General features: G+C 40.4%; 1 protein-coding gene and 1 non-coding gene across 2 annotated transcripts; one reads left to right on the forward strand and one right to left on the reverse strand.

Annotated features, from left to right (window-relative positions):
* Positions 1-3,067: 3,067 nt before the first annotated feature.
* LOC125202889 (small nucleolar RNA Z247) lies at positions 3,068-3,203 on the reverse strand. The gene has a single exon (XR_007173225.2). It is a non-coding gene; the product is annotated as a small nucleolar RNA Z247 (small nucleolar RNA).
* Positions 3,204-6,744: 3,541 nt separating this feature from the next.
* U1-70K (U1 small nuclear ribonucleoprotein-70K) lies at positions 6,745-12,514 on the forward strand. The gene is made up of 10 exons (XM_048118347.2): positions 6,745-6,976; positions 7,328-7,442; positions 7,535-7,614; positions 8,590-8,665; positions 9,010-9,074; positions 9,168-9,230; positions 10,537-10,618; positions 10,694-10,856; positions 11,330-11,389; positions 11,483-12,514. Exons 1-10 carry the CDS (start codon positions 6,878-6,880, stop codon positions 12,213-12,215), a joined length of 1,536 nt encoding a protein of 511 aa, XP_047974304.2. The 5' UTR covers positions 6,745-6,877; the 3' UTR covers positions 12,216-12,514.
* Positions 12,515-12,563: the final 49 nt, after the last annotated feature.

The raw sequence follows: 12,563 nt of genomic DNA on the forward strand, positions 1-12,563 counted from the left end.
GTGAGAATTTTGGGCTTGACAATTCCTGATTTGCTCCTTGTTACCATATGATGAGTATGAGCAGAAGGGGTTGGTGGATTAGATGATGAGATGGAGTCATGAGCAGGAGGAGATGGTACATCAGATGAAGAGTTAGAGTTATTTGTTGATAGAATTGGTGATATGGGAGCAGGAGATGGGTTGGGTAAAGGAGCAAGAGATGATGACAAGGAGTGATAATAGGAGTGAGAGAAGGTATACATGAGGAGTCATTGGACTGTGGTGCTATAGGAATGGCTGGAACAGTATGAGGAGATGACACAGGAGTGATAGTAGGAGTCATGGAAGGGATAGATGATGGGTTATTGTACTGTGGTGCAGGAACAACTGGAGCAGGGGAATATGAGGTAGGAATTGGAGAGGAAGAGCATAGAGGAATGGAAGGAGCATGACATGAATGATTGGGAGAAAGAGGAGAGGGTGAAACAGTGGAAATGTTATGATAAGGAAAGGATGATTCCTCAAACAAAACATCTCTAGTAATAATGGTTTTTCCAGTAGGCAAAAGGATCTTATATCCTTTATGAGAGGAGCTGTATCCTAGAAAAGTAGAAGGAGTGGATCTATATTGCAATTTATTTTGATTATACGGTCTGAGATAGGGAAAACACAGACAACCAAACACCCTTAGTTTATGATAATTAGGCTTAGAGTGAAACAACTTTTCAAAAGGTGAAAGATGGAGCAAAGTCTTGGTGGGAAGGGTATTGATGATATGAGAGGCAGTAACAAAAGCATCATCCCAAAAATTAGATGGGAGATGAGCTTGAGCTAGAAGAGATAAGCCGGTTTCGACTAAGTGTCTATGCTTGCGTTCAGCAAGTCCATTCTATTGCGGGGTGTATGGACAAGAGAGTCTGTGTTGGATACCCTCATCATGAAGGAATTTGGTTAAGCTTCGATATTCCCCTCCCCAATCACTCTGCAAAATTTTTATTTTGAGATTGAGTTGATTCTCTACAAGGGCTTTGAAATGTTTAAAGACGGAATGAACCTCAGCCTTGGTTTTCAAAAGATACAGCCAAGTGAATCTACTAAAGTGGTCAATGAAGGTAACATAGTACTTAAATCCATTCCTTGAAGGGGAAGGACCCCATAAATCACTATGAATGATGTGGATCCATGTATTTTATGATCCATTTCCCAAGGATTACCCATTTAATGATGCTTGATCTAACTATTTTTGTGAGATTGATTTTCAATTTATCAACACAAGACAAAAGATAATAAAGATCCAACCAACAAAAATTGAATCTAAACAAGAATGGATGGAAGATTAGGATTAGGAATGGAAAGCATGTGTATAAAGATGAGATAAGAGAGCTACAACCATAGGACCTTAACCAAAAAGATGGAGACAACCCTAGGCAACTTTCATTAGCTCTATCACCTCTTGGCTCCACTACTCAATGGATACACTCCATTGATGCATACCTCTACTTGAATCAATCAAAGATAGAAACAAGCAACCTTCAAGGAAGGAATTGGATACAATCCTCAAAGAGGAAACTCTCTAGGGTAGAAACTTTAATTCAGCAAAAATCTAAGGAAATGGAATATCATCAATAGGTTTTTATACTAAGGGTCCAAAAATAGAAAGTTGGCCCACAAAATCTAAAAACGGCAGAATCGCCCGGTCGGGCGTTTTTCACAGGCCAAAACGCCTGGCCCGGGCGTTTTCCCTGTTCCCGGGCGAATTTCCACACTGAGCCGGGCGCGCGAAACGCGGCCGGGCGTCCTCCTCGCGTCCTCAGGCAATTCGCCCGGTCGGGCGATTTTCACATGTGAAAACGCCCGACCCGGGCGTTTCTTCTGAAATCTCCGGCCGGCCCTCGTTCTTCAGCACGATCCTCAACTTTGGCTCATCCGTCCTCCTAGGCTCCTCTCGCTTGGACTTTTGAATGAAAGTTGCGAGTCCATCCCGAAGCCGCCTCGTCATGGCTCTCGTCATAGGTCCACCAAGTGAGGTCGTATCACGATGACTCTTGGAAACACAACATGGACTGCATAAAACTTTTGATTTCACTGAAATGAAGGGAATATTACAGCTTTACAAAGCTTTGGAAACTACATCAAGAGTACAGTGACCAAGCCTTTTATGCCATAATTCTAAGCTAAGAGCAGCAGAGGATGTGGCTATATGTAGAGCAAAAGGAGTAGGAGCATCAGGAACCACTTCTGGGAAAGGAGTAAGAGCAGCAACCGAGCAGGATCTGCTATTGATTGAATTTGAGAAACATGGAGTGGAATATTTGGAAGATGTGTTGAGAGTGCTTTTGTGGAGGATGAACTTGTATAGTCCCCGATCAAGGATGCCCTTGAGGATTGAAACCTTGTTGACCTGATCCTTAACAAGGCAAAAGGTAGGATGAAACTCAAAGAAAAATCCATTATCAAGAGCAAATTGAGAGACACTCAATCAGATTCTTGGTAATTTGAGGAACAAGCAGCAAATTATTAAGGAATAATGAGCGAGAAGGATAAGAGGAGGAATGAAAATGAGAAGTGCCAACATGAGTGATTGGAACACTCTTGCCGTCACCAAGTTACAGGGACTTACCACCAACATATTCAGAGCCAGAGTTGAGATTGGTTAGATCATTAGAGACATGATGTGTAGCCCCTGAGTCCGGATACCAAGAAGAGGAAGATGTTACATCAAAGTTGAACTCCAATTGGGGCTGGACAGAAGGAGATGGGAGAAGGCCTCGTCCCTGGGCGAAGTTGGCAGTAGGCTGTGGATGAGCAGGAGTTAGAGAACGGAGTGGAGGTGCCTGCCCATAGCTCTGATCAAAACGGTGCCAGCAGCGATCTGCAGAGTGGCCGGGTTTTTGACAGAGTTGGCAAACAAGCTTGTCTCCACGGCCGCTGCGACCACCACGACCACGAAAAAGACCACCACGGTTGGAAAAACCTCGACCCCCACGGGTGGAGACATCTCGGCGCTGGTCAGTAGAGTGAACGAAGTTAGCAGCAGGCTGAGAGCCATCAACATTAATAGGTGGATTGCGAGAGGACTCCAGCCGCGTTTCGAAGCTGAGTAGAAGAGCAGCAACATCAGGAACCGTCCAACGATCAGCACTAGAGGAAATGGTGACCATGACTGGGTCATACTCCGGTCCCAGACCCGAGAGAGTGTGGAGGATCTGGTCCTCATCAAGAATGCGGCAGCCGGCAGATCCCAAAAAATCACAGTAGGATTTTATTTTGCCGAGATAGTCGCACATAGGAAGAGAGTTCTTTTTGAATGTCTGAAGAAGCAGCTTGTACTGCATGACTTTGGCTTTGCTTTGGCTGGCGTAGCGAGTAGAGAGAGCATTCCAGATATCTTTGCTGGTGGTGAGGCCAACAACAAGAACCATCGAGCTTTCTGATAGAGAAGCTAAAAGCCAGGAGGGGAGGAGTTGATCTTGCCGGTGCCAAGCGAGGAAGGCCGGATTAGGCTGCACGGAGGTAGAAGTAGCATCAGTAGCAGTCACGAACTGAGAAGGAACTGAGACTGACCCATCAAGAAAGGGCTCTAGGCCATAGCCCCGAATAGTGGCCAGCACTTGTTGACGCCACATTAGAAAGTTGTCGTCTGAGGGTTTGAGGGAGATAAGATGAAAATGGGAAAACAGGGGTGTGATTTGAAGCTGATTTTGTGGTTGAGTGAGAGTGGCAAAAGATAAATCAGTAGCGTTGGAGGCATTTCTATCAGCCATTTTTAGGGAAAGAGACAAGTGGTAAGAGTAGGTCCAAGGATCTACTGCGATGATACCATGAAAACTTGTAGAGAAAAGCTAGGTTGAGAAAGGTGAACTGGTATTTTCCAATTGCATAACAATGATACAATAACTTGTTTAAATAGGTCAGAGAAGGACCTAGAATCCTAATAGGCTAAACCCTAATACACTACCAAACAAAATAGAATAACAGAAACATATTTTCTTCTCCTTATCCAAATTGATTAAATCTTGCTGGCACCAAGGAGCACCTCCTTCCAGCTGCGCAGGGGACCACTCGAGGGGGATACATTCTCCGCATTACCTTGGTCACGTGCTACATGGTGCTTGCTATCCAATGCATGGATATCATTTGGGCTGGGAGCATCCTCGACTGAACTCGGATGCAAGCTCAAGGAGACAACGTTTATATTTACCAATAAATTTTTAATGTTTTCACACCTATACTATACCTATGGGGAAAATTTTTGAAGGTCTAATATTTTTTAGCTTTAATGTCCTTGAAGATCGATAAAATCATTGTGTTATTGGTTTAGAGATGTTTTAGCACCATGAACACATGTGCAGCTTTTGAAGACTCTTCGACTCTTCTTTGGATAATCAAACAAACCCTTTACAACTGAATTTCTCGTAGCTTTAGACCATCATCCTCGCCTCACTATGTTGTAGCGATTTATGTTCTAGATTTGTAACTTAGTAGGATTTGATGTATATTAAGGGGGTGTTCGGTTTGCAAGATTATAGCCGAGATTAAATTTGTAGTGTATTTGGTTCATGAGATTCAACCTCACAACTCAATCCTAGATAAATAATCATGGGTTAATTAGTCATAGCTAACCCTTATAACTAAAAAAATCACAAGTCACAACCCAATCCTACATTGTTGGTATTATTTTATCTTGGGAACCGAACACCACCTAATTGGATTAGTAGCTCCTTTGGTGAAGATTTTGAACCTTTGATTTGGTTAGAGTAGCGGTAATTGGTGGTGTAAAATATTGTCGAGGGTGGCGACATTCGTAGATGATGATCTGTGAAGCTTAAGGAGCTGGAAATCCAAGGCGTGGAACTCCAAGGGCCAAAGGGCTTGGAATAATTTGAGACGGGGGGAGGGAAATGCCACGGGCTGGGTGAGGCCACCGGCTCACGAGCTGGATTTCAGGTGGGGGGAGGCGGTTTATATGGGGTCGTGGGGGCGCCGTATAAAGGGGAAAGGTAACTGCTGGCTGCTCAATCTAAATAGCGACGACACTATAATTTATTTAAAGAGAGAACTGCATTTTTGGAACCTAAACTTTAGATTGATATCAAACTCGGTTTTCAAATTTTAGATTGGTATCATTGGATGGACTTTTGCACTTTTTGAACTTTTTTTTGTCCAAAATGCCCTCCAGTCTTAAGGGACATTTTAGTCAATTTGTGATGAGAGAGACCGCACCATTTTCTTTTCTGAATTTGAAGAGAAATATGATATGAATTTGTGGACAATAAATCAATCTTATAATATTAGGATAATTTAATTTATTTGAATTTTATTCGAATAACGCGTTTGATACAAATCAAAAGTTTATATTGGAGAAAACTAAAATATCTGGATTCCAGACTCCGACATATATTGGAAAAAATACGAGGACAAATATCACCTCTCATGTCAGTCCCTGCTAATCTACTAGCCATGAATCATTTTGATTTTATTATCACATGTACATGCCAAGAAATAGGTGGTAAGTTACTTAATTTGGAGAGTCATGTTTACGAGAAGGTTTAGCGACAATATCGACCTGCATCTCCATAAAATGAGATTCACAAATTTTGTGAAGTTGCATACTATCAAGAAAATAATAGTGAACTGTAAACCGAATTTTTGTTTATCACTGAAACAATACCCCTTCCAATATATATCGTCATTCCATCAATCAAATAGAGAAAACCAAAAACTGAAACCTCATTAACCCTAGCCCTAAAATACAGCCCATCAATCTTGAATCCTTGTTCATAAATAGAAGAAAACAACTGAAATTTTTGTAAATTGAAATTACCTCTTGACGTTGGATTGTCGCTTCTTGGTCTTCAAGTTCGTCGACAGTGAGACTTCTCCCTACGCGAGTTGGAATGGAGAAAAAGAAAAATGTTTATTTTTTCATTGATTCAATAGAATGTACACATCTTTTGTTTATAGATCAGTGTAAGTTTATCTTTTTGCTATAAAAGTTATCAACACAGATATGTATCTATGCCTACTTGGGTAGAAATGCTAAATGGATTTTTGTGCTCCAAAATGGCGGGCCGAGGCCCAAAACGGGCTTACCAGTTATGTCAAAGAATAAACCAAATATGTGATTAAGGCTGTTATGGAACTAAGCCTAAAAGGCATACCAAACACATCCTTATACTACTATAATATTGTGGACCGTACTCTTCATTAATATTATTTTCACTACACTATTTTTTTTTCTCTCTTTCTTACTTTGCCCTTATTTATTACAACCCGTGCTGAATCCATTGTTCATATTATTTGGGGACGGAAGAAGTACTATAAAGTGAGTGGAAAATGTTAGTGGAATGTGAGTTTATGGTTTTGGGGTTTAGGGTTTAGGGTTTAGTGGAAGGTAAGTTTAAGGTGAGTCTTACTTTTATATTGAAATGTGAGTGAAATAAAGTTAATGAAATGTGCGGTCCATTACAAAAGTAGTAAAAAAGCAAATAAGACATACATCGGTGGACATATAAAAATGGCCAAAAAAGACACTTATTGATGGACGGAGGGAGTAATAAAATTTACGATTACAATAAGCCTCCAAAAAAATTTAAAATAATACGCATTAAAATCTATATGGTCGCAAATATTTAAAATTTTTATGAGACTGAGAAATATTATTCAACATAGACCATGGTACAAGATTAAGCAAGTGCCAGGCTAATATTAGCAAAGAATTGGTCATAGTAAAATTAAGGCAGCTGACTATATATAAATGCGATAAAGGTCCTGAAACCCTATCCACCAAATCAGTCGGCTGTGCCGCTTGACGACGACGTCGAAGCCCTAAATCACTCTCAATTTTCACCCCCTCTCGGATCGCCGATTCCAATTTTCATTCAACCACTGGACAAGGATGGGGGACTATGGCGACGCCATGATGCGGAACCAGAACGCTGCCGTTCAGGCCCGCACCAAGGCACAGAACCGCGCCAATGTTATGCAACTCAAATTGGTAATCTGTCGGCGCTCAATCCAATTTTTCATCACTCTCGATCTAGCTTCCGTTTTCTTTTTTCTTGATTTGATTGGATATCGCCATAATTTTAGTTGCATAGTTTATCGCATTGTTTTTCTCCAATCGAATCTCAATAGTGCCCCCCCCCCCCAAACCTAGAAATTTGCTAATACGCATTCTTGGTGAAGTAGTTTTAGGGGGATTGCTTGATGCAATTGTCCCTGGATTTGATTATATCCGTTTTCTATTGATCAATTATATTCCATCTTCATCATGTGTAGCTGGGTTTTATTTATTCCCATATTCTACATCTAGTGATTAATGGCTCCTTTATGACATAACCTGCAGATTGGTCAGAGTCATCCAACTGGTTTAACAGCTAATCTTCTGAAACTGTTTGAGCCCCGCCCACCTTTAGAATACAAACCACCACCTGAGAAGAGGAAATGCCCACCATATTCAGGTTTTTGCTCGTTATAACTATGCTAAAAGTATTCAAATGTTGTGTTTTCCCAATGCTAACTATTCATAAACTGTTCTTATTTACTTTACCAGGAATAGCACAATTTGTTAATAATTTTGCTGAGCCTGGTGATCCTCAATATGCTCCTCCGGTGCAGAAGGGTGAGACTCCGGTGAGTTTTTTGCATGCCTGGATATCTTGTGATGCATAAAGTTAAGAAGTTTTGAAATCTCATGCTTTACTTTGACTTTATACTCGGCAACTTTGATAAGGATGCAGAGACCAGTCTTATTAATCAGATACAGTTCTTTAGTGGCTGAGTTGTATTTTATTTGTTGAGTCCTTTAGTATACTAATATTTAAGTTTCGATATTGAGTTGTTAGGTATTATTGTTGAGTCATGCCTGTAAGTACATGGGCCTATAGCTTCATCAGGGTTCACTCAGTTTCTTACTCACAGGGCTATGTTTCCCATTTCATTTTTTGAAGAATTAAGTTAGAGTTCAACAAATACATTGTGCCCTCTTTGGAGGAGTGAACTCTTCGGAAGAAAGTATGTTTTCGTTCTTCGTTTGTTTTCCTTCTTTTCTTTTCATCATCTAAATCATCTTCTCAGAGTTGAATATGCTCTGGGGTGGTGAGACAAGGTGTAGCGCAGTCTGGTCAGCGCATCTGTTTTGGGTACAGAGGGCCATAGGTTTTCTTGCCCATGTGGGAAAAAGTATTGGCTGATATATCTGTCTATATTCTTTAACATAAAAATGTAATTATGTGTTGTAGTACTTTTCAATGCGTCAATGATGTGCTGGCACACACTTGATTTGGCTAGAAGCATACTCCCTGATTCATGTATTCTTTGATCCTTCTTAACATTCTAGCCATGGTGATGTAAATGTTAATGTAGTTGTCTCAGTGTAGGCCAATAAACATTATGCGTCAAGTTGTGGGGGTATGTTCTGTGTTAACCAGTGTTACCTTGTATTATCTCCCCCCCCCCCCAGTTTGAGAGATTGAGAACATGAGATGGGTTGATTTAGTGCTTGTTTAACAGTGAGACTAAAGATACCTTAGATTCTTTGCTTAGCCTTTATATTATCATCATTGTAAACATGCACTAAATAGATTTATCTTCTGTCCATTTGTGCAGACAGAAAGAAGGGCTAGGATTCACCAACTACGGTTGGAGGAGGGAGCCAAGAAGGCAGCAGAGGAGCTTGAGAAATGTAATTACTTATTTCTGTATCTTTAATCTTAATACTCCATCCGTCCCATAAAAATAGACACTTTTTCCATCTCTCTCCTACGTTACCAAGTGTGCATTAAAACCTGTGCTGAACCAAAAGTGTCTATTTTTATTGGACCGGGGGAGTATTTGGTTGTATAATCTGACCACACTTCATTGGTGACACCAAAGGATAAACATTCTGTTCTCTATTATTTTATCCAAATCATATAAATATGTGTATATATATGTATGTATGTTCCTGTAAAAATTCTTATATACTAACTTGTAGGAATCAGCTCTTTGTCATTCACTGTTTATCTTATTAAGATATCTTGTGTGCAGATGATCCAAGTAATGATCCAAATATCTCTGGAGATCCATACAAGACGTTGTTTGTGGCTAGGCTTGTGAGTAATGATGCATATAAATAATTTTATTCTATGCATTGTTTGGTAATTGGTGTTGACCCTAATCTACTTATATGATGTTTTTCATTTCAGAATTATGAGACAACTGAAAGCAGAGTTAAAAGAGAGTTTGAAGCTTATGGTCCTATCAAGCGGGTAGGTATTTTGGAACACCCAAGTGTGACTTGGGTTGTTGGTAAGAAATTTTACATGTATCTCACCAATGCCAAGCTAAATCATTTTCTCTTATTAACTAAAAAATGCATTGATGATTTAACCAAGAAAGATTTTCCCTTCCCTAGATCATGCACACAATCAAAAGAAACAGGAGAAAATCTTATGCTATGCTAATGCAAGGTGTTGTTGCTAAAAAATGGCTGTTGGATTTTGTTTATCTTGTTACATATCGGTTTTTATAGATTTTTCTTCTGTATTTCTTTTTCTATAAGACATTTTCATGTGTTTTTAATCCAAATAAGTTTCATGGCCGCTTTTCCTCTCATCGTGATAATTTAACTAGTCTGGAAATGATAATGTCTTATTAATCATTAGCATGTCCTTTTTCCCATTATGGATGAAAAGCCATAATTATGTAATGTGACTTCCCACACCTGCAAGTTTATAGTATTTGCTCCTAACACTTGAACCTCAGTATGGTAAGATCAGGTTTGGAAGTTCCCCAGGTATAACTTTGTTAACTTGATTAGCATTAGGTTATTTTCATAACCCTTACTCCCCTCCACTCTTTTGGATTCAGAGTTCTCCTTCATCTCTTCACTCAATAGAGTTTAACACGTAAGTACCAAATATTTAAGAGGGGAAATCTTTCCCTTATTCGTGTTTGCTCTCAATTTATTTCCCTTGAGGAACCATTTTAAGTCAAAAGATGATGCTTCATTCAAGAGAAGGTAATACATTAGTTTCCAAAGATCAGTGATGCTTTGTGCCTTTGGCTCTTACTTCAAGCTACCTGGAGAGGCAAATTTTACACTGGGTAAAACACATTGGGAGTATTAGCATCTCTTCTTTTCATTCTCTTGCTTTTCTAGTACAGAATGACTTATCCTACTAAAATCTTACTTTTGGATTTAAAGGCTGTCAAAAAAAATTTGCTTCAGAAGTTCTCAAGGTATCCCGGTATTGAATGTTACTTATAGTCATTTTCAGTGTTATTTATTTAAAAAACAAGTCCCTGGTAAGGGGAGGTTAGTGTACATATGAACTGGTAAATTGGCTGCCGTTTTTAGTCACATCTAGCACTGATGGTGATGCATCTCGCCTGGAAGCTCCATAATTGAAAGGTGAGCACGGCTAATTAGGCATAGTGCCTGTCTGCCGTGCCCTTAGGCTTACATTACATTGTAGTAATGGGAATTCAAGCTGTGATTATGAAATGTTCTTTTGCTTTAGGGATGCGTTTACTTCCATCATATCTTACTAACCAGGACATTTGGAGTTTCAGGTTCGTTTGGTCACGGATAAAGAGTCAAACAAGCCTAGAGGCTATGCCTTCATTGAATATGTGCATACAAGAGACATGAAAGGTTAGCTTCTACAATTTTCTCCCCCCCCCCCCCCTCTAATCAACATCTGGCTATAATTGTCCATACGTCATGCAGCTGCATATAAACAAGCTGATGGGAAAAAGATTGATAACCGGAGGGTGCTTGTGGATGTTGAGCGTGGCAGAACTGTCCCATATTGGCGACCTCGCAGGCTTGGTGGTGGACTAGGGTCAACTCGAACTGGCGCTGAAGATGCCAACCAGAGGCCTCCAGGGAGGTAATCATAGTTGTATTTTTTCTACTCCTGGGGGATTTAAGGGTCAAGTTGAGATAGTTTTTGTACATTCATATTGTGCAGAAGCAACTAGATCTTGAGATGTTAAGGTGTGGAGTAATTTTTGCAGTTTGTTACCTCAACTCATATAGTATAACACTTGTTCCCTGTTTTGATGACCAGAAACTAATTTTTTCCACTCTTTGTGCTTATTTTTCCACCTTAGCCTTTTTTGATTATATTCACAAGTAGCAATCGTAAGTTCAACAGTGTTCTATGCTCTATAAAATACCCACCCACATTCTCTTCATGTTAGATATCTTTTGCTTATCAATTTTCTGTTAAATTGTGATACCACTTTTCGAATATGATTTCCTGGTGATGTCGAAATTGAGATCGCAGCTTTTTCTGAAAAATATGATTTATGCAATAATTGGCTATCTGATTCCATTTGTTTTGGCATGCTGGCATATCAGAGAGCAAGTGCAGTCTGGAGGAATATCTCGATCTGAGGAGCCAAGGGGTGAAAGAGATAGGTAATTGAAGATTTACCAGCATAAAACACTAGCTATTTTCTGCTACTCTAAGTGATTCAGACATATCCTTACGTTTTCCTTTATTTCTTTCAGAAACAGGGAGAAGTCCCGAGAAAGGCCGAGGGAGAGAGAGAGAGAAAGATCTCGTGAGCTGTCTCGTGAAATATCAAAGGAACGTGATCATAGGGAAGATAGGCACCATAGAGATCGTGACAAAACCAAAGAGAGGGAGCGGGAGCGGGAGAGAGACCGTGGCAGTGGTAGAGACCGTGGCAGTGGCAGGGACCGTGAAAGAGACCGAACACGGGACCGTGATAGGAGTGATAGGGGTCGAGATCGGGACCGCGGCCATGACCGAGATCGGGATAGGGAGCGTGACCACGACCGTCATCGTGAGAGGGACAGGGAAAAGTCAAAGGACTATGAAATCGGGGAGGATCAGGATCGTGGCCGTTCGCGTGACAGAGAGTACGAGTATGAACATTCTGATTCGAAGCATGAGAGGGGGGAAAGAGAAAGGAACTATGGTGTTGTAGATGCAGAAGATAGTCGTGGGTGGCCTGATCAGTCCGAGCATGGACATGGGCGTCCAGAAACTGATCATGATCGTGGGCATTATGACTATTATGGAAATCAAGGTCGGGGGCAATATGACAATCCTGAAAAGCCGGGGGATTATGATCGTTACAGAGAATATGACCGTGATAAGGATCACTATGATCAAATGGACGATGATGGTTATGCTTATGACCGTGCTGCATCTGAGCCACAAGACAGAGATTACCGCCGCTCTGATAGATCTCTTTCCCGTGAATACGAGTATTGAGACTCATGACCAACCCAAGTATGCAATGCCCACATGACAATGTGACAGATCTCATAATACATGTTTCTCTTGGTTGTCAGTTGGAATTCTTAGACCAGATTGTTTTACTATCGTATAATGGTGGATTGCGTAATATTTCGTATGCTTTTCATATCTGGAACTTTTGAATTTATTTTGTCATGTTCAAGTTGGGCTGGATTTCCCAGAAAACTCGTTTCCAGACTTTTGATGTGATTTCTGCTGTTGTATTTGACTTTGGATCTTTTGAACTTTATTCGATATGCTTATTGTTATTTTTATTTCATGCGCAGGTGCTTTGATTTGAAAGCCAGTTTTTGCCAGATAGGA

Source organism: Salvia hispanica, chromosome 3 (assembly GCF_029641045.1).
Source record: "Salvia hispanica isolate PSC_SH4W2 chromosome 3, Shi_PSC_v1, whole genome shotgun sequence".
In the NCBI taxonomy this organism is placed as follows: domain Eukaryota; kingdom Viridiplantae; phylum Streptophyta; class Magnoliopsida; order Lamiales; family Lamiaceae; genus Salvia; species Salvia hispanica.

Bases quoted from the DNA above. Each gene is read 5' to 3' on its own strand.
- U1-70K (XM_048118347.2), top strand. From the start codon at position 6,878: ATGGGGGACTATGGCGACGCCATGATGCGGAACCAGAACGCTGCCGTT. The intron at 7,615-8,589 runs GTGAGTTTTTTG...CCATTTGTGCAG, and splicing joins TGCAGAAGGGTGAGACTCCG to ACAGAAAGAAGGGCTAGGAT. The intron at 8,666-9,009 runs GTAATTACTTAT...TCTTGTGTGCAG, and splicing joins AGCAGAGGAGCTTGAGAAAT to ATGATCCAAGTAATGATCCA.